General features: G+C 41.4%; 1 protein-coding gene across 6 annotated transcripts in view; it reads right to left on the minus strand.

Moving 5' to 3' along the window:
• Positions 1 to 5,281: 5,281 nt before the first annotated feature.
• Positions 5,282 to 12,283, minus strand: part of daxx (death-domain associated protein) — a 31,497-nt gene continuing 24,495 nt past the window's right edge. For 4 of the 6 annotated variants that reach the window (XM_061931528.1, XM_061931527.1, XM_061931526.1 and 1 more), the window contains exons 7-11: positions 11,363 to 11,526; positions 11,170 to 11,305; positions 10,532 to 11,099; positions 5,884 to 6,013; positions 5,282 to 5,792 (exon numbers count right to left, since the gene is read on the minus strand). In XM_061931528.1, coding sequence (XP_061787512.1) covers positions 5,733 to 5,792; positions 5,884 to 6,013; positions 10,532 to 11,099; positions 11,170 to 11,305; positions 11,363 to 11,526 — 1,058 coding nt within the window. In that variant the 3' untranslated portion in view covers positions 5,282 to 5,732. The remainder of the gene's footprint in view (positions 5,793 to 5,883; positions 6,014 to 10,531; positions 11,100 to 11,169; positions 11,306 to 11,362; positions 11,527 to 12,283) is intronic. The other 2 variants (XR_009811749.1, XM_061931530.1) reach the window with 2 other exon arrangements.

The raw sequence follows: 12,283 nt of genomic DNA on the forward strand, positions 1-12,283 counted from the left end.
CTACTCCCAATGACCACTGGGTCCTAGCTCAGTCGTGTATAAAGTATGGCCAACTAAAATATTTCAAAAGATCACCATCTTATGGTAAATGATAAATGGGTTGTACTTGTATAGCGCTTTTCTACCTTCAAGGTACTCAAAGCGCTTTGACACTACTTCCACATTTTACCCATTCACACACACATTCACACATCTGTGCTTAAAATCTATGGTGACTCGGGATGTTTTATATTCAAATACTACCCCTTGTCTGAGAAACCTTAATTTTGAAGATGTTAATTTCTGTGATGAAAAATGTTCCAATATGAGGGCAGTTTTAGTGAAATAATATTTCCCGGGCACAGTTCATAGACAATATATCCTGAAGGAGTGTACAAAAGTTGAGCTAAGGAAAATAAGGACAATATATATTACATAACCAATTCTTCCCCAAATTAAAGAAATCCCATTTAAAAATTGTTAATGGAATATACCCTTCAAAGGATTTTTTTTTAAACTTAAATTTAACATGGAGGTTGATGGCTGTTATTTTTTTTTTTTAGACTTCCTTTTTATTGTCATTCAAATTTGAACTTTACAGTACAGATAAGAACGAAATGTGTTGCATTAGCTCATGGTAGTGCAGGATAAAAAAGCAATAAGGTGCATATTAGAGATGTCCGATAATATCGGCCTGCCGATAAATGCGTTAAAATGTAATATCGGAAATTATCGGTTTTTATTATCGGTAACGGTTTTTTAATTTTTTTTAAATTATTTTTTTTTTTAATTAAATCAACATAAAACACAAGATACACTTACAATTAGTGCACCAACCCAAAAAACCTCCCTCCCCCATTCACACAAAAGTTTTGTTTCTTTCTGTTATTAATATTCTGGTTCCTACATTATATATCAATATATATCAATACAGTCTGCAAGGGATACAGTCCGTAAGCACACATGATTGTGCGTGCTGCTGGTCCACTAATAGTACTAACCTTTAACAGTCAATTTTTCAAATTTTCATTAAGTACTAGTTTCAATGTAACTGTTTTTATATTGTTTTACTTTCCATTTTATTCAAGAAAATGTTTTTAATGTATTTATTTTATTTTATTAATTTTTTTAAAAAAAGTACCTTATCTTCACCATACCTGGTTGTCCAAATTAGGCAAATAATGTGTTAATTCCACGACTGTATATATCGGTTGATATCGGTATCGGTAATTAAAGACTTGTACAATATCGGATATCGGCAAAAAGCCATTATCGGACATCCCGAGCGCATATATAAATAAATAAATAGGTTACTGTACAGATAAATATATTGCATTTTTTCATATGCATCCACGTTTATGGATGTATGTTATATTGTCTTCTTTATTCCAGCGAGTTAATCCATTTTGGGGGGAGTTAAGGGGATAATTATGATGCGTTCAAGAGTCTTACGGCCTGAGGGAAGAAGCTATTACAGAACCTGGAGGTTCTGCTTCGGAGGCTGCGGAACCTCTTTCTAGAGTCCAGCAGTGAAAACAGTCCTTGGTGGGGGTGGGAGGAGTCTTTGCAGATTTTCTGAGCCCTGGTCAGGCAGCGGCTTTTTGCGATCTCCTGAATAGGAGGAAGAGGAGTCCTGATGATCTTTTCCGCCGTCCTCACTACTCTCTGCAGAGACTTCCAGTCTGAGGCATTGCAGGCTCCAGTCCAGACAGAGGTTGATTGAGTTGGTCAGAAGGCTCTCTATAGTGCCTCTGTAGAATGTGGTGAGAATAGGGGGAGGGAGCTGTGCTCTTTTCATTCGACGCAAAAAGTGCATGCGCTGCTGAGCTCTTTTTACAAGAGCTCCGGTGTGTAGGGACCAGGTTATATTGTCAGTTATCTGCAGTTATATATGTGGAGCTGTAGAGGATGTCAAACATGTGTTTTGGGAGGAGATCAGAGATTGGCTGAGGAACAAGGACGTGGAGATGAATTGATTAACGTGGACCCCGACTTAAAACAAGTTGAAAAAAACTTATTCGGGTGTTACCATTCAGTGGTGAATTGTACTGAATATGTACTGTACTGTGCAATCTACTAATAAAAGTTTCAATCAATCAATCAATCAATCAATCAATCAATCCCCATTCACTATAGCAGTGTTTTTCAACCTTTTTTGAACCAAGGCACATTTTTTTCATTGAAAATATTCTCAGGCACAGCCGCACACCACAAGCAGAAATAATTAAAAAACGAAACTCAGTAGCCGATATCGACAATAAAAAGTCGTTTTTGCAATTGTTGGATATGAATTTAAACCATAACCAAGCATGCAACACTATAGCTCTTGTCTCAAAGTAGGTGTACTGTCACGATCTGTCACATCACGCCTTGAATTATCTTGAGTTTTTTGCTGTTTTTCTGTGTGTAGTGTTTTAGTTCTTGTCTTGCGCTCCTATTTTGGTGTTTTTTCCCGTTTTGTTGGTATTTTCCTGTTGCAGTTTCATGTCTTCCTTTAGCGCTATCCTCCACATCTGCTTTGTTTTCGCAATCAAGACTATTTAAGTTGTGCGGACGCTTTTCTTCTTTGTGTGGACAATGTCGATTGTCATGTCATGTTCGGATGTACTTTGTGGACGCCATCTCTGCTCCACACGCTGTAAGTCTTTGCTGTCGTCCAGCATTTTGTATTTTGTTTACTTTGCAGCCAGTTCAGTTTTAGTTCCGTTTTGCATAGCCATGCCTAAGCTTCAATGCCTTTTCTTAGGGGCACTCGCCTTTTGTCTATTTTTGGTTGACCTTTTTACCTTCACACTGCCTCCCACTGTTTCCGACATCTACAAAGCAATTAGCTACCTGCTGCCACCTACTGATATGGAAGAGTATAACATGGTTACTCTGCCGAGCTCTAGACAGCACAGACACTCAACGGCACATTATCTACAGATTACAATTTCTTGTGTGCAAAAAATATTTTTTACCTAATTAGGTGAAATTACATAATCTCCCATGGCACGGCAGACTGTATCTCACGGCACAGTGGTTGAAAAACACTGCACTATAGAACAGATCAAATTTGGTATTTTTATAAACGACTGTAACATAGAAATGTTTGTCAACATTATTATGCTCCAGGCAACATTTTTTCTACATAAATGTCGATATATGAAAGTAAGCCCTACATTTTCTAATTGGCTCAATGGTTTACAATTATCAATCAAATCTTGGAGAATGATTAAGAGTAAAAAAGCCCTTAAATTGATATCTTTGTTAAAAACATTTAAAGTGATTTAGGTAGCCCTTTTTGTCTTTAAAAAAAAAATGTGTATATACTTTTTATTATTATTATTATTTATTAATATTTAATACTCTGTTTGTATTTGCTTTTGTTTTCTCTCCTTGCTGTTGAAAGTGCCTTGACTGTTGAGTGAATTATAAATGTATGTTTGTTGTTCAATAAAAAAACTATAAAAAAAACTAACAAAAACAAAAAAAGTATTTGCCAACTAAAAAACAGGCTGCTACCAAGGACGTGTGCGGCCGTGCCCGGATGCATGCAATTGCTGCCGTTTTTGACATTAGTTTTTCCTGACGAAATAAACCAGAGTAATACGTCTATATATAGTTGTAACCATACTCAAGCTCACAAACTTACAATAAAACAAGCTTTTATTTTGTGAAAGTATAAGTTTGCGGCCATATTTGCTGCTACACTTATTCAGTGTTTCGTTTGTCAACGCTGTTCAATTATTGGGAGGACGACAATAATACCATCAATCACTTTATTGAGCAAAACTGTTTGTCGGCCGTGACCACACCAAAAACATTAGTAAATAAACGTATATCTAGCAAAACGGGTCAGTGTCTACCATACACTTTATCCCATGCTTACATCTCATTGTGCAACATGTGAATGTTTTAAGGGGAACTAAATGTAATATCTGAAAGAGGTGCTAATTATTTCCAATGCAGAACCCCCAACCAGACATACAATACTAATAGCTCATGAAAAACACATTTCTTTGTTATTTTTATTGTAAGTGGGCCAAATCATCTGTATTAGAAAATAATTTCATGGAAATGACTGCTCTCTAGGGATGTCCGATAATGGCTTTTTGCCGATATCCGATATTGTCCAACTCTTTAATTACCGATACCGATATCAACCGATATATGCAGTCGTGGAATTAACACATTATTATGCCTAATTTGGACAACCAGGTATGGTGAAGATAAGGTACTTTTTTAAAAAAAAGAATAAAATAAGATAAATAAATTACAAACATTTTCTTGAATAAAAAAGAAAGTAAAACAATATAAAAACAGTTACATAGAAACTAGTAATTAATGAAAATGAGTAAAATTAACTGTTAAAAGTTAGTACTATTAGTGGACCAGCAGCACGCACAATCATGTGTGCTTACGGACTGTATCCCTTGCAGACTGTGTTGATATATATTGATATATAATGTAGGAACCAGAATATTAATAACAGAAAGAAACAACCCTTTTGTGTGAATGAGTGTGAATGGGGGAGGGAGGTTTTTTGGGTTGGTGCACTAATTGTAAGTGTATCTTGTGTTTTTTATGTTGATTTAATTAAAAAAACAACAAAACAAAAAAAAACGATACCGATAATTTCCGATATTACATTTTAACGCATTTATCGGCGGGCCGATATTATCGGACATCCCTACTGCTCTCATTTGATTATTATAATAAGACATTTATAATTGTCAGCAGCTGAGATAGGCTCCAGCACCCCCCCCCCCCCCGCAACCCTGTAATGGACAAGCGGTAGGAAATGGATGGATGGAGGTTGGGAACAGCTGTACGTCTGATGTTGCTCACATGTGCGCCACTGAATGCTCAGGTAGTTTTTGCGTTTGCTCACACACATGAAAAGTTAGAGGGAATATCTCCCTAATTCGGAGGTCTAAAGGTTGGCATGTATGGTTGTCACCTGTTGCGTGTTTGTCTTTATTAGTGAAAGTGTGAATGCATAAAAGTTGGTATAAGTCACAAAAAGTCATTTTTTTCTCCACTATTTTTATTTCAATGTTTTTGTACTAGTTACTATAATAGAACATTTTTGATAAATTGTCGTGATTAAAGCATGGAGTGGAAAGATAATGCATTGTTTAGAGCTCAAAATTCTCCTCAGCTATCTGCATGAATATCCCACATTGTAACAACTTTCATAGGTCATAAGAGTAAAAGCATCATTGGTCCCATTTATTTGTATTACTATTACTCTAGTCTGGTCAAATTGTGGGTCACCTGCATCTATTCCAAAATAATCAAAGTGGTCAGGTCAAGTGAATCATGATACAAAATATAAACTTTATTTGATTTTTTTTTAGGTCAAAGTTGGATGGTTGCACTCGCACTATAAATCACAATTGCTGCTGCTCGCTAAAGCGCTAAAATGCTAAAAGTGTGGCCACTTTAAGATGCTCCATTGCCACTCACCTCAGGATTTTCAAATAAGACCTTGGACAAAAAAAAAAGGTGAAAACATAATTAAAATATTGCAGTGAACATATGACAGCAGGACCAGCTCACGCAATAAAAATAGTATAAAAAATGTAAACTGACTTGTGTACTCGTGCCCCGTGGTGGGGACCACAAACACTCTTTAAAAAATGTGTTGTGGGGCATCCTGAGAGGAAGTTCACATCCGATCGAGCAGCTAAAAGACATAAGTGTTTATTTTCTTTTGATATGTGGCGGCAGGACTTGGTCAATTTGTCACTGTCCGCACTGAAGAAACGTCATTCCGAGTCTGAGAGCTCAATGATTTCCTGAGGGTCGCACTGAGTGGCGACGTTGACCTGGAAGGGATAAACAAGCAGTGTGAGTGAGTGGGGCTGCGTGGAGTCGGGGCTAAATTATGGGATGGTGCGGCTTTCCCTCGTCTCTCACCTTGTTTTTCTTGGGAGGCGGCGAATGCGAGCTGCTGACCAGTTCACAGTCAGACGTCTCGGCTTGATCGCCCTCAGCCTGCGGTGGAGAGGCGCAGATGACACCCATATCCAGCAGCATACCCACCTCGCTGGGGACAGGGAAAAGATTAGGAGAGATACAGTTAAACCGTTTATGTCAGGGGTCTCAGACACGCGGCCCGCGAGACGTTATTTTGCGGCCTGCACCTTAATATGAAAATTTAATGTTAGTGCGGCCCGCAAGTTTTATATGAATGTCGCTTGACAGTTCATACTTGCCCACCCTCCCGATTTTTCCGGGAGACTCCCGAATTTCAAGGCAACCATTCTCTCGAATGTCTGCCGATTTTCACCCAAACAACAATATTGAGGGCGTACCGTGATGGCACTGCCTTTTAGCGCCCTCTACAACCTGTACAAACAGCGTGCCAGCCCAGTCACATGTTGAATTTGACTTCTGTACACACACGTAAGTGACTGCAAGACGTACTTGATCAACAGCCACACAGGTCACACTGAGGGTGGCCGTATAAACAAGTTTAACACTGTTACAAATATGCGCCACACTGTGAACCCACACCAAACAAGAATGACAAACACATTTCGGGAGAACATCCGCACTGTAACACAACATAAACACAACAGAACAAATACCCAGAATCCCATGCAGCCCTAACTCTTCCGGGCTAGAATATACACCCCTGCTACCACCAAACCCCGCCCCCCCACACATCAATCCCCCCCTCCGTGCGTCGGTTGAGGTGGGCGGGGTTGGGGGTGGGTTTGGTGGTAACTGGTGTGTATATTCTAGCCCGGAAGAGTTAGTGCTGCAAGGTGTTCTGGGTATTTGTTCTGTTGTGTTTATGTTGTGTTACGGTGCGGATGTTCTCCCGAAATGTGTTTGTCATTCTTGTTTGGTGTGGGTTCACAGTGTGGCGCATATTTGTAACAGTGATAAAGTTGTTTATACGGCCACCCTCAGTGTGACCTGTATAGTTGTTTTCCAAGTATGCATTGCATTCACTTACGTGTGTCTGCAGATGCCTCTTACAACATGTGACTGGGCCGGCACGCTGCTTGCATGGTGAAAAAGCGGACGCGACGACAGGTTGTAGAGGACGTTAAAGACAGTGCCATCACAGCACGCCCTTAATATTGTTGTCCGGGATAAAATCGGGACAAATTTGGGAGAATGGTTGCCCCGGGAGATTGTCGGGAGGGGCACTAAAATTCGTGAGTCTCCCGGAAAAATCAGGAGGGTTGGCAAGTATGTTGCTAGGGCGGGATAGCCATTCAAAGAAGGTGAATTCATTAAAAAGTGCATGTTAAGATTTTTTTGAGAAATCTTTTCTTGCGGCCCAGCCTCACCCAATTTCTGCATCCAGTGGCCCCCAGGTAAATTGAGTTTGAGACCCCTGGTTTATGTCTTCCAAATGCGGCCTGTCGACGTCTCCAATTTTGACTAAATAAGAAATTTTACCCACAGGAAGATTTCATTCATTTTAATAGTCTGACATTTTTGATGCTGCTTATATGTCGGCATGTACTGTTTAATTCAATATCCATGAGTTCCGCTGTATCAATGTGTGTATGTATATATACACATATATATACTGTATATACACACACATACTCGTTTAGGTCGACGGCCCTCAGACTAATACAGTGCAACCGAACCTGCTAATCTTGACGGCCTTCAGACTGATACAGCAGAACTCGTTTATGTCGACGGCTCTCAGATTGATACAGCGGAACCCATTTACGTCAACGGCCCTTAGACTGGTACAGCGAAACCCGTTTATGTTGATGCCCCTCAGACTGATACAGTGAACCTATTTTTGTCGAATCTCCTCAGACTGATACAGCTGAACCATTTATGTTGACGCCCCTTAGACGGATACAGTGGAACACGTTTATGTCGACACCCGCCAGACGGATACCAAAGAACCCATTTGTTGCTGATTTTTGTAGGTTTCTTATAAATATGAAAACAAACACTTACATAAAAGCAGCATAAACAATAAAACATGGCGGTCAGCAAAAATAAGACTTTCCCATTTACCCCCTTTCAGTTCAAACATGCTGACGTACGATCACGTGACTCAACCATAAAGAGCTCGCCTCCACATGTCTTGACAAGAATGACAATAAACATTTATATTTTTGTTAGTTATTATGGTTGATGATAGGACTGGAACTAACAGTTATTTTGATAGTCGATTAGTCAACGACTATCTTAACGATTAGTTGACTAATGGGATAATAAAGCCTACACGTTTAATGGCTCTAATTTTTCCATCGACTTCTAAAGTTTTTTTTAGACATGTGCTTACTAACAACAGAGATGACTAATTAATTCATAAATATTTATTCATACTGTAACTGTGCTGTTTATTCAGCTGTTACAAACATTTAAATGACCAATAAAATGTTGTCCATTTAAAAAGGAAGGAAAGGCAAAGTGCTAAAAAAAACAATTACCGTATTTTTTGGACTATAAGGCGCACTTAAAAATGCTTTCATTTTGACAAAAATCAACAGGGCGCCTTATAACCGACCGCAAAGCAATTTTATTTGGTGCCTGTTGTAATGATAATTGTGACCAGTAGATGGCAGTCACACATATGAGATACATGTAGACTGCAAGATGACGCCAGTAAACAACACCAAAACTTGAAATGTTCAACACAACATAAAACATTGCACACGGCGCTCAAACGCTTGATGGATTGTCGGAGCATTACGACTACCGTAGTCAGACGTATTCTGACTAATTCTATCTTTGATTAATTCTTAAAATGTAGGCTATTTAATAGATTGTATGCTTTTCTTTACAGCATTGCAAATTGACACTGCTTTAAAATGTACTTGAATTGATGTCGACAAAGTGTAGCTTGCTGACTTTGGCTAAAATGAAAGTTAAAGGGGAACATTATCACCAGACCTATGTAAGCGTCAATATATACCTTGATGTTGCAGAAAAAAGACCATATATTTTTTTAACCGATTTCTGAACTCTAAATGGGTGAATTTTGGCGAATTAAACGCCTTTCTAATATTCGCTCTCGGAGCGATGACGTCACAACGTGGCGTGACATCGGGAAGCAATCCGCCATTTTCTCAAACACCGAGTCAAATCAGCTCTGTTATTTTCCGTTTTTTCGACTGTTTTCCGCACCTTGGAGACATCATGCCTCGTCGGTGTGTTGTCGGAGGGTGTAACAACACGAACAGGGACGGATTCAAGTTGCACCAGTGGCCCAAAGATGCGAAAGTGGCAAGAAATTGGACGTTTGTTCCGCACACTTTACCGACGAAAGCTATGCTACGACAGAGATGGCAAGAATGTGTGGATATCCTGCGACACTCAAAGCAGATGCATTTCCAACGAAAAAGTCAAAGAAATCTGCCGCCAGACCCCCATTGAATCTGCCGGAGTGTGTGAGCAATTCAGGGACAAAGGGCCTCGGTAGCACGGCAAGCAATGGCGGCAGTTTGTTCCCGCAGACGAGCGAGCTAAACCCCCTATCGACCCTAGCTTCCCTGGCTTGCTGACATCAACTCCAAAACTGGACAGATCAGCTTTCAGGAAAAGAGCGCGGATGAGGGTATGTCTCCAGAATATATATTAATTGATGAAAATTGGGCTGTCTGCACACTCAAAGTGCATGTTGTTGCCAAATGTATTTCATATGCTGTAAACCTAGTTCATATTTGTTAGTTTCCTTTAATGCCAAACAAACACATACCAATCGTTGGTTAGAAGGTGATCGCCGAATTCGTCCTCGCTTTCTCCCGTGTCGCTGGCTGTCGTGTTGTTTTCGTCGGTTTCGCTTGCATACGGTTCAAACCGATATGGCTCAATAGCTTCAGTTTCTTCTTCAATTTCGTTTTCGCTACCTGCCTCCACACTACAACCATCCGTTTCAATACATGCGTAATCTGTTGAATCGCTTAAGCCGCCGAAATCAGAGTCTGAATCCGAGCTAATGTCGCTATAGCTTGCTGTTCTTTCCGCCATGTTTGTTTGTGTTGGCTTCACTATGTGACGTCACAGGAAAATGGACGGGTGGTTAAAATCAGGCACTTTGAAGCTTTTTTTAGGGATATTGCGTGATTGGTAAAATTTTGAAAAAAACTTAAATATAATAAGCCACTGGGAACTGATTTTTAATGGTTTTAATCATTCTGAAATTGTGATAATGTTCCCCTTTAAAGTTATTTTTCACACAAGTTTGTCTCACACTTGTTAGCTAGCTAGCTAACAAGGCATAAGCTAACACTCTTACTGATGCTGAGTCCCTCCAAATGTCCGACATCATGTCTCTGCGTTAAATGTTTGCACATCAAAGATCCACTGCCATAACACAAGGTCTGCTTCGCATATTCACGTTATTCATGTTTTTAATAAGAATAAGGAAAACATATCCTCACACTTTACATGTTATCACCGGCAATGTTTTTCCGAGTGATCCGAAGCAGTCGACCATGTATGGCGACGTCGACTAAACTGGGCACTTTTTTTATTAACATGTAGAACGCGGGGCTACAGGAGGACTTCAGGGGTTTATTGACAGACCGGTTGTTGACATAAGTGGTCTGCAATGTATTTAGGAAATGATCGTTACCTGATGTGATTCTTTATGACCTTCCTCTTCCTCTTCAGGCTCTTTCTCAGTGGCGATGTGCCGTTAGAAAAGGGTGAGTTGCACTTTGCAAACATTGCTGGGAGCATCGGCGAGGATGCCCTGTCGTTGGCTATGTTGCTGGTACCGTTGGCTGAGGGTGCGTGCGAGGACTCCGATTGGCTGGGACTGTTGCTGGCAGATGTGACGTCCGACACTGGCGTGATAAGCGACTTGGTGACATCGGAGAGACGGGAGAGCCCCTCACTCGTCAGCGCCTTGTCTTTTACGCTTCCCGTTGTTGCCTCAGCCATAGGGACGCTTCTTGGCAACGTCTGATCTTCCGTGTTGTGGGCGTCCAATGTTTGCTCCGCTTTGTTGTCGCCATCCGCCTCGTTGTCGCCATCCGCCTCGTTGTCGCCATCCTCCTCGTTGTCGCCATCCTCCTCGTTGTCGCCATCCTCCTCGTTGTAGCCATCCTCCTCGTTGTCGCCATCCTCCTCGTTGTCGCCATCCTCCTCGTTTTCGCCATCCTCCTCGTTGTCGCCATCGTCCTCGTTGTCGCCATCGTCTAATAAGGGAGGAAAAGAGGCGTGAAGATTTGGAGCCTCAGAGATGAGCTCCTTGTAAACGGTTCAGACCTGCACCATTCTGCTGGGTGCTGGCCTGGATCTCTTCCTCGATGTCTGGGTCTGAGGACGCATCGTCTTCATCCTCCTCTTCCTCTTCTTCTTCCTCCACCCCGTTGACTGCTTTGGTTCCTTCTGCCTTTGAGCCCTGAGAAGTAGAGGCTGTGACTCCAGGAGAACCAAACGAGCAACAATTGATGCGCACCTCCTTGCTGTCTTTGCCCTGTCGTCGCATCCTGTCTTGCTCCTCTGTGTCCTCCTGTTGGACTGCATATTTGCTGATGACGTCCTCCAGGTGGTTCAGAGCCACCTCCCGGTTTGAGCGCAGCTTCCGTAGCAGCGATTGGTCCACCAGCGCCGGGTCTTTGGCTTAGGAAGCACACAGGAGCGGGTTGACAATACGCAGTGTTGCGAGAAAATTCAATTCAATGTTTTTTATTTGGTCATCAGTTCATGTACACCAGGGGTCTCAGAGACGTTATTTTGCGGCCCGCACCTTAATATGAAAATGTAATGTTAGTGCGGCCTGCGAGTTTTATATGAATGGCGCTTGACAGCGTCATACTTGCCAACCCTCCAGATTTTCCGGGACACTCCCGAATTTCAGGGCAACCATTCTCTCGAATGTCTGCCGATTTTCACCCAAACAACAATATTAAGGGCGTGCCGTGATGGCACTGCCTTTAGCGCCCTCTACAACCTGTACAAACAGCGTGCCAGCACAGTCACATGTTGTATTTGGCTTCTGTACACACACAGAAGTGACTGCAAGACATACTTGATCAACAGCCACACAGGTCACACTGAGGGTGGCCGTATAAACAAGTTTAACACTGTTACAAATATGCGCCACACTGTGAACCCACACCAAACAAGAAGGACAAACACATTTCGGGAGAACATCCGCACTGTAACACAACATAAACACAACAGAACAAATACTCAGAATCCCATGCAGCCCTAACTCTTCCGGGCTGCAATATACACCCCAAAACCCCGCCCCTCCTCTCCGTGCATCGAATGAGGTGGGTGGGGTTGGGAGGGGGCGGGGGGTGTATATTGTAGCCCGGAAGAGTTAGTTCTGTTCTGTTGTGTTTATGTTGTCTTACGGTGCGGATGTTCTCCC

The sequence above is a fragment of the Nerophis lumbriciformis genome, linkage group LG37 (assembly GCF_033978685.3).
Source record: "Nerophis lumbriciformis linkage group LG37, RoL_Nlum_v2.1, whole genome shotgun sequence".
NCBI lineage: Eukaryota > Metazoa > Chordata > Actinopteri > Syngnathiformes > Syngnathidae > Nerophis > Nerophis lumbriciformis.